Source organism: Egretta garzetta, unplaced genomic scaffold (genome assembly GCF_000687185.1).
Source record: "Egretta garzetta isolate BGI_Z169 unplaced genomic scaffold, ASM68718v1 scaffold27, whole genome shotgun sequence".
Taxonomy (NCBI): Eukaryota; Metazoa; Chordata; class Aves; order Pelecaniformes; family Ardeidae; genus Egretta; species Egretta garzetta.
In genome coordinates this window covers 3,233,482-3,242,587 of record NW_009260400.1, presented here as the reverse complement: position 1 = coordinate 3,242,587, position 9,106 = coordinate 3,233,482, and the positions used below count along the sequence as shown (strand labels likewise).

At 48.0% G+C, this 9,106-nt stretch overlaps 1 protein-coding gene across 1 annotated transcript in view; it reads left to right on the top strand.

Annotated features, from left to right (window-relative positions):
• Positions 1 to 521: 521 nt before the first annotated feature.
• GFOD2 (glucose-fructose oxidoreductase domain containing 2) overlaps positions 522 to 9,106 on the top strand; it is an 11,593-nt gene continuing 3,008 nt past the window's right edge. The window contains exon 1 of the mRNA XM_009643287.2: positions 522 to 837. Coding sequence (XP_009641582.1) covers positions 579 to 837 — 259 coding nt within the window. The 5' untranslated portion in view covers positions 522 to 578. The remainder of the gene's footprint in view (positions 838 to 9,106) is intronic.

Below are 9,106 nucleotides of genomic sequence, written 5' to 3'. Positions count from 1 at the left end.
TATTATTTCCAGCTATCTCAGTCAGCCTAATAAAAGATATTACCTCATCTCGCAAACCTTTATCTCATTTACAGCCTTACATCATCACAACTACGGCAGCGCTGCTTTTACTGATGGTGCGATAGATTCTATGTTTTGGTCCCCTTGGTGCTTCCTGTCACTCCCAGTTTGTGCCTCGCCATCTCTGGTTTGTCCTGGTGTGCTCGCATGTGTTTCTGTACGTGTGCCCCGAGTTTTGAAGCTCAGGAGATGCTCATGACTTGTCAAGCTGCTTCATTACCATTCTTCTGCCACGGGATGGTTTGACCCGTCCCTTAATACTATTTCTCTAAGGATTGCAAGTTTTGGGGAGGGTTGGGTTTGGTTTTTTTTCATGAAGCTCTTTGAAAATTTTGAATGCCCAATGAAGGATAGAAGCTGGCACTCGGGCTAGATGCATTTGATATCAAAACGTGCCTTTTGTTGATACTGACTTTAACTTTTCATGCTTTAGGAACTGTGGATGGAATGGAAAGCTGAGGAGCTGAACATTTTATCGAAGGCCTACGTGTAGACCCTGGTGCCTGAATGAATGCAGAATGAAAATGCTTCCTGGAGTGGGTGTGTTTGGAACTGGCAGCACCGCCCGGGTACTGGTACCCTTGCTGAGAGCAGAAGGCTTCTCCGTTGAAGCGCTTTGGGGGAAGACCGAAGAGGAAGCCAAGCAGCTGGCAGAGGAAATGAACATATCCTTCTACACGAGTCGGACTGACGACGTCTTGCTGCACCAGGACGTGGATTTGGTTTGCATCAATATCCCTCCACCGCTAACTCGGCAAATTGCTGTGAAGGCTCTAGGTACCTTTTTGTCTTTAGAGTTGGACCAAAAATTCGTAGCACGTTGGCAGGTTGAAATTTGAAGCTGTTATCCCAGGGCGATTCTGGTTGCACCAACATGCAAATACAGTGCTAAAGGTTTTGTGTGGAACTGGTAGCACCATCTGCAAGAAAGGTTACCTAGAATTTTTTGTGAAAATACTATTTATAATTGCCTCTAGCTTTGCAAATCTTGATCCAATTGGGCTAAAATATCCCATGTCTTCTTCAGACTGAACTTACGGTGGGGAGGTTTTAATAAAAATGAGCTGTTTCAGAGATGAGGAGGAGGAGATAAAATGTTTTTATGCCCATTTAAAAAAAAACCAAAACAAACCCAACAAAAGACACCCTCTCCCCCCCAAAAAAAATCCCCAAAACCAAACCAATTTAAGTTGCTTAATTCATTCCAAACCTTCCCACATTCTGCAATACGAAACCAAGGTTTGCCTGGGGTGGAGGGGGTTGTTCAGCTCTGTCTTCTGTTTTCCCCACAAATAAAACCAAACTCGAGAGGTAAAAGCCTTTGGAGCAACCATTTGCATGCACTCAGTAGAACGTTGTGAGTTGGGACCTAAATTCTCTGCAGATACCTCTTTCAGCCAGCGCACGTGACCCTGGTCACCACCTGTAGCTCTCTTTGGACACCCATGCCCTGGCAGGTTGGTGCGGCCCTGGGTACAGGCTTGCTGGAGAACCCTTCTGCCCGATGCAGAAGGGCAGATGCTGGGGGAGGAGGGGATGTTGGGGACAGCAGGAGGAATCCAGTGAGGTGGGCTGGGTGAAGGTGCCTGGGGGAGGAGGGATGACACCCCAGACTGGTTGGGCGGGGAGGTGGGAGCCAACTGCCCCAGCCTCCTGACACTTCTGAACTCTCCACCATGTGACTTTGTGGTGTTGACGTTCTCCCAGGTAGTACAGCATGAGCGCAAGTGTGCATGTAATTCCAGGAATAACAAGCGTGGTATTTTTACTGTGTTTACAGGAGATCCACATGAGTTAATTTTAGGATGGGTAATATCTCAAACCACGTGAGCCAGGGTGGCTTGTTGTTCTTAGCCTCTTTGCTCCACAGTAATTTGTTCTGGAAGTAAACAGCTTCCGCACAAACATTTGCAATGCCACTGACATACACAGAGAGAGATCTCAGGCTTTTTTTTTCTTTTCTTTTTTACATTGTTAGATTTGCTTGTTTCCCTTGTTAGACTACTGTCCTTTGCATTTCAGATATTCTGACTTTTGAATATTTGAACTGTAACTTAGCATGTTTAAAGAGATAAGTTCTAAAAGTTCTTTTAAACACTTGTTAGGTAGGAAGTGTTTCACTAGTTCTCATGGCTCTTGATGGTCTAGTGGGCTAAAAGGAGAGGATTGAACCTTCGCTGGTGAATTATTAACTAATATGAATTGAGATTCTTTCTTCAAAGGCTGGGAAGGTGGTGTTTTCCAGAGGAGGAAAGGAGGATAAAGCCAGTGCAGAAGTGGAGAGGTGGTATGTATGCTTGACTGCAAGTATGGCTAAGTGGAAAGCTGAAGAAGCCAGGGAAATCAATTGATGAAGTGCTAAAGGGTGGTTTATTCTTCGCTTCTGTCTCGAAACTTTCTGATCTGCAAACTGATGCAGGCATCTCAGACCCAATATGATGCTGACCTTGTCTTTCAGCTTTCTAGGTCCATCGCAATAGTATTTATAGATCTGCTACCAAGTATGTCATGACATATTTTAAGCCAATGTTGGATGGCTCGCTATGATTGAGCATTCCGCAGGAATGTGAAGTCAGGGCAGGGCCAAAGATGGCAGGTGCTTTTTCTCTGGAAGTTCAGATGGGTACAGGGATGTTTATAATTGGAGAATTATTGGCGGTGAATTATATGTAATAGACAGGTGTGATTGGCCAAGAGACTGGGCTGTAGGGAAGATCACACAGGATCACAGAATGGCAAGGGTTGGAAGGGACCTCAGGAGATCATCCATTCCAACCCTCCTGCTAAAGCAGGTTCACCTAGAGCATGTTACACAGGACATCATCCAGACAGGCTTTAAATATCTCCAGAGAAGGAGACTCCATAACCCTCCTGGGCAGCCTTTTCCAGTGCTCGGTCACCCTCAAAGTCAAGAAGTTCTTCCTCATATTCAACTGAAACCTCCCATACTTCAGTTTGTGCCCATTGCCCCTTGTCCTGGCGCTGGGCACCACTGCAAAGAGTCTGGCTCCATCCTTGTGACATCCACCCTTAAGATATTTGTATGTGTTGATGAGATGAGATGTGGTGCAGTACCAGTGGTCTTGTGTGTTTTGTTGGGGTTCTTCTGCTTGTTTTTAAAGCACTTACTCTTTTATTATTTGTATACTTTTTTATACTTTTTTTTAAAAAAAAGTGTATTTCTGGCAGAGAGGAGAGAGAGATGCAGTTTTTCCAGGTGGTGCAATTTGCTTGTATAAGTTTCTTACTGACAGACATCCATAAACAAGCCAGGCACCGCTCTGGCATGCCAGGGACAAAGCAGTAACGCTGGATTGAGTTCATGAACCAGACGGGACAGATCAAAGCCTGGGGATAATTCACATTAAGATCAATGTAATCTTATGGTTTATCTTCTCAACAGGCAAAGCAAGAAGCTACCCTAAAATTTGTGCTGCATTGATCTTGGAGGGACTAAATAACTTCACAAAGTGTCTGTGTTGTGGTTCATGTCCCTCAGTTAAAATGCATCTGTCTTTGCATTAGGTGAGCACAAAGTGGAGTTACCGGCTGGAGTGGAATGTAAACCATGGGATGTTGGTGCATGAGGCAAAGTTCAGGGAAGCAAAGCATGAGAAGTCCTCGGAGTAGAATTTCTTCAGGATACTAAAGATGCTGCTGCATGTAGTGAGCCCATCTGTCAAATGGGTGTTTTGTGGAGTGGCTACAGAGGAACCTTTTACTTGTCTCTCTTGGCTTATACTGGTTGACTACATCATTTAAGATATCTCTGCAACATAGATTGTTAGACCCCCTGATTTTGAGGAGTGCCTACAAATTACAGCATGTATATGTTGTTGATGAAGGGAAGCGTCAGGAAGGGCTATCACTGCTTTGTGTTGTGACAAATACAGATTTCCTGTTCTTGAAACAGGATGAACAAGCTTGCTGGGAGTGCTCTTTGCATATTGTGCTTCCCGTCTCTGTAACAAGTAGCATGGAGGTCTTTTCAAACCATAGGCAAACAAGAAATTAAATGAAGGAGTGTGTTTTGGAATGAGCATTTGTTCGTTGTGGGGCTCCCAAAGCTGGTGGTTTGGGAAAACGCCTCAGACACTCCCAACTTTTTATGACAGACATAGCAATGGTCCGGTGTGCTTTGACAGTGGCCAGTCGTGCATCCCCCTAGGTGCAACCTTGGGTGCCTGACATTATTCAGGGGAGTAAAGAATCATAGAACCGTTGAGGTTGGAAAAGCCCTTTAAGATCACCAAGCCCAACTGTTCCCCTAACCCTGCCATCTCACCACCAAACCCTGGCCCTAAGCACCTCCTCTGCCCGGCTTTTAAATCCCCCTAGGGATGGGGACTTGACCCCTTCTCTGGGCAGCCCCTTGCAGGGCCTGACAGCCCTTGCGGGGAAGGAATTTTTCCCAATGTCCAACCTAAACCTGCCCTGGCACAACTTGAGGCCGTTTACCCTAGTCCCATTGCCTGTTCCCTGGGAGCAGAGACCAACACCCACCTTGCTACACCCCTTTCAGGGGAGCTTCAGTTCAATGGACATATTGACATGGGTTAAATAGATTTAGTAGTTTGAGCCAACATTATAACTTGTGCAGAGCAGGGTGAAGCTGGGGACTTCAGCTGTTTTTGGAAAGTGTTGGATGGGCAGCTGTGGCTCTGATAGCCAGGCAAATAAACAACCAAAGAGGTGAAGTGGTAGCTGCCATGGTGAGAAGGGTGTCCCAGCCCTCACCTTGCGCTGCCTGGGGGGTCTGCACGGCACATGACTGGTCCCCTCCTGACTGCGTGACCTCTGTGTGCACAGGTGCCCCTGCTTGTCCCACCCAGACACAGGACGGCAGGAGCTCTTGCCATCGGGAGCCCTGGTGGGCTACCTCCTATTCCAGGCTAGGCAGCAGGCCCCCCTGGGACACGAGGGACATCCTTGATGGAGTGGTGGCCAGGTGTGGTCTCAGTGTCCTTCTTGTGGCCTGCTGATAGGCACCCGGCCTGGGGCAGAGAGGAGGCCCGGGCTCACATGCATGTTGATTGAAGAGAGTGCTGACTCTTTAAGGTATGGGCTGAACTTCTCCCATCTTTTCATGAATGCTCCCCCTCCCAAGGCCCCACCAGGCTGCAGGGTCCCTTCCCCTTCCTATGCTGGCACACTCCCTGCCAGGAGTGGGCTGGGGAGTCCTGGCAATTGCTGGGACCTGTTCCCATGCCCAGCTCCTGTTGTGGCTCTGGGTAGCATCCACCAGGTAGCACGAGAAAGCAGTGAGTTTTCTGTGCTTGCACTTTATTAACCAGGGCTGTAAAACACTTCATGTGTGGCAAGTCTCGGATGCGGCGTGGCTAGGAAGCTGCAGGAGAAGCTGAGGCCTTGTTGCTGATGAGCAGGGTGGATCTGACTAAAGATGTAAGATTCCTTTAGGAGAAAATAGTGTAGTTTATTCTACTGTCCAAGAAGTCTTGGCTTGCCCGTTGTTTTTTGATTGCTTCCATACGATGTGAACATACTTTAAATGTGGTACTCCACTGAGTGAAGCCATGATTTGGCTGTATTACATTAGTGAGAGTTGATACCTCTTTTTAAATGTTTAGTTTATTTACTAAATCAGGAATTGGTTTGAAAATTCTTGGAATCTAGCAGGTGCTTTTGCCCCTGCACACGGGTATAGATGTTTTGCTTAAGGACTCCTGGCAATGGTGACCCTTTATTCTCTTTTTCTTCCCTCTTCCTACAACAACCAGTTAAAAAGCCATAAATAAGAATAGTTTCTCCTGTGTGCGGAGCTGGTAATGACTGTTGTGAAGGGTGCACCTGCCTGGAAATGCACTGGTGGAGAGCTGGTTTCTGGTACGCCGGGAGCAGAGTAGCATCTTGTTCAGGGCGCTGTCCGATCGCTTGTGGGGTGCTTTGGCCAGGGGTGCTTGAGTCAGCCTGTGCGTCCGCCCTGCAGGCTGTACGGCCTCTTCAGGGCAGCACTCGGCACTGCCTTTCTGGGGGATGTTGGAGCCTGAAGCCATCCAGGGTTAATTACAGTTATGAGCAGCATAAGAGCTGTTACAGAGCTATGTACCTTCACGCTGCTTAGCTGGTTGCATGAGGTATGTCGTTTCACATTCAGCAATAATGAACGCAGCACTGAGAGCAAGAAGCACTGCCCAAGGAACCATCATTGCAGCATACAGAGCTCCCAGGGGTTCAGAGCTGGTAACCACGGGGTGAGCTGGCAGAGAAATGTCCATCTTCCAGGACGTGAAGCAGCGCTGGCTGCCATGAGGCAGGGCAGAGAGCTTTTCCTGGAGAAGGACAAAATGAAGTAAGTTCTAGGAAGGAAGATTGACTCTTTCTAGTGTCCAAGGAGGACATCAGCAGAGCGATGGTCTGCAGAAGCTGATGTGCTCCCCGCAGATAGGGTTTGCTTCAAGGTATGCACAGAGAAGACACTGAGGCAAGTTGCTAGGACAGCTTGCGATCACAAGCTGAGCTGTTGCTGTCCTTGCTCACTGCCTCTGAGGTGGGGAAACCCAACTCCACAGCTCCACCTCCTTCCTTTCAGGCATGCAACCCCTTCTGTGGGCTTCAACCCATCTGTGAGTTAATTTAACCCACCTGCTTGGGAAGAGTAAGCTTCCTTTCCTAAACTGGGCTCAGCTGGTGAGCTGAACTGGCTCACAGAGGCTCCGAGGAGCACCAGAGCCCTGTGGTGGCTCTTGTGTTCTCCTAGCTGGTGGGCATCTCAATGGAAAATTTTGCAGTGGTGATTTAAGAAGACAATATGGTTCATTATCAAAATAATAGTAACAAGATGAGGGTTGTAAGCTGCTCTGCCTTGGAAAACAGAAGGTGTAGACATTACCTTGGTAAGGGACCTCGTAGCCATCTCCAGCTTGGGCCTTATCCTTGCTGTGCGACCATCTCTGTGAGCCTGGGGACAGCTGGGTGGATGTCCCACTGAGGGCAACTGCAGGATTGTCCCAGCGATGTCGTTGTGTACTCAGGTCTCCATCCTGGCAGCTCTTGATGGGCTGTGCTGAGCTGCCAGCACGCTGTGCTGACTGCCATCCCAAAAAAAGGCATCAGTCAGTTTTAGCTCCTCAAGTGGCTCAGCCTATGCTGGCAGAAAGAGCATGCCACTGATGCAAGGATGAGGGAGGGCGGCAGGACAAGGGCAGCCAGGTGTGACAAACCAGCCGGTGTGAAACGGTGGTCCCCAGGGTGGCAGAGGTGCCCTCCTTTGGCCCGGCCCTCTCCGCTCAGTACCCCACTGCAGGCACCCAGCCCCTTTTCTGTGGACACTGGCAGGCTCCTTGAAGACCCAGGTCACAGCAATAACCTGCCAGAGACAGAGCCAAGGTGAGTGAATATTTCCATGCTGGGTTTGTACCCTGAGCTGGCTCCTGTGGTGCCAAATAGGTGCTGAAGGGTGGTGGGGTGAGCCACACTGGCAGAGCACTGACTGCAGAGCCGTGCCCTGTGTGTACGTGCATCGAGAGTCGCTGTTATTTTCTGTGAACTTTGAGAACTGTGGTCTGCTTAGGATGCTATGAAGATCCTTTTACTTTTTGTTTGTATTTTACTGTAACCTGGCTTGAGATAAGCACCATTTAAACAGGAAGGCAGGTGAACCAGGCACTGAAGCATCTTGAGATGATCCCTGCAGAATATTAAACAGAGCATCGTGCCTCGTCTCAGCAGCAGGATTGGGGCGGGAGAGTTGGAAATGGCCCCTGAAATAGGGGCTACCAGTGGGCAGCTGGGATGTCTCCAGGGAGTTTGACCTTACCCAGTGTTCGTTAAAGCTTCTGTGGACTTGCATCTATTTAGGGGACTTCTTTGGATGAGACCACTAAAAATTGTAGTGGTGTTGTTTTCTGACAGGGTTTTGCTTGTGTCTGTGAGAAATACAGGTTCTGAGTTTCCTCTGGCTGTAGTTGTCCCCTGGCTGAGTCGGGCATGGTGATGTGCCAGGAAAGCTTGGTGGCTCCTGAAAGGCTTGCTCAGCGCATCCGGGAGCGGAGTGCTGGGAGCAGGCGCTGCAGCGTGGGATCTGGCTTCCCCTCCTGTGCAAGAGAGGGGTTGAAGTGCTTGTGCTGGCGTCCTCGAGTAAAAGCTGCTCTGAGCAGGGAGCGCAGGCTGCTCCTGGGTAAGGAGGAGCTTCCAGGGAGGTGCCTACCACCACATGCAGAAGTTCCTGCCGTTCTCAGGCAGAAACTGTGGTATAATGTGACGGACCTTCAGGTCTGACATCACCAGTTAATGTCTGGAGACGTCTAGGTTGTTACGTTGAAAAGTTTGTAGATAAGCATTTTATCAGAACCGTTGTATATGGAAAAGTTAAACCACGCCATGAGAAAAGGGTGAAGATGGGGGAAGAGGAGCGAATAGCAGCAAAGCACCAGATATAGGAATTTGGTTGAAGCTTGCACTGGAATGCTCTTTTGTATTGCTTTCTTTCTGCTTTAAAGTTTAAAAAAAAAAATAAATTATTGGCTGCCCTCATTGATTCAGGCTGAGCACAAGATAAAATGCATCAGTAGGAAGAAAAAGGCAGCGGGTCAGCTTGCGAGCGCGGCTCTCCTCTGTGTAACTCGCAGTCACCTTTGCAGTCTTATTGTGTGAGTGGGCTCGATGTGCAGACCAAACCGTTCTGCTTTCCCATTAGCAATGCTTTTAAAACAATCCACCTACCAAAACACTGCTTCTAATTCCTGTATTCTGTACACAGGCTACTAAGTGTCTTGTATGTCCCATTTCTATTAATCTATTTAAACTAATAAATTCATAATGATAGTGAAATACAAAGTGAAAATCAAATAACCCCTTCACTCACCTCTTCCCTGCAGTGTACAGGACAAGTTTTTTCCTCAGGCATTCAAATAATTTTATAGCTACAACACACAAATTGTCTTGTTTTGATGCCATGTGATGCCATTTGGCTGTTTACCTTTCACGATGTAAAAATCCTCTTTATTTGGAGCCTCTCTGTGCAGTTTGACGACTCTGCAACTGGAACATCATGGAAGCAGCTTTGACTCTTGCTGCACTTGGCATT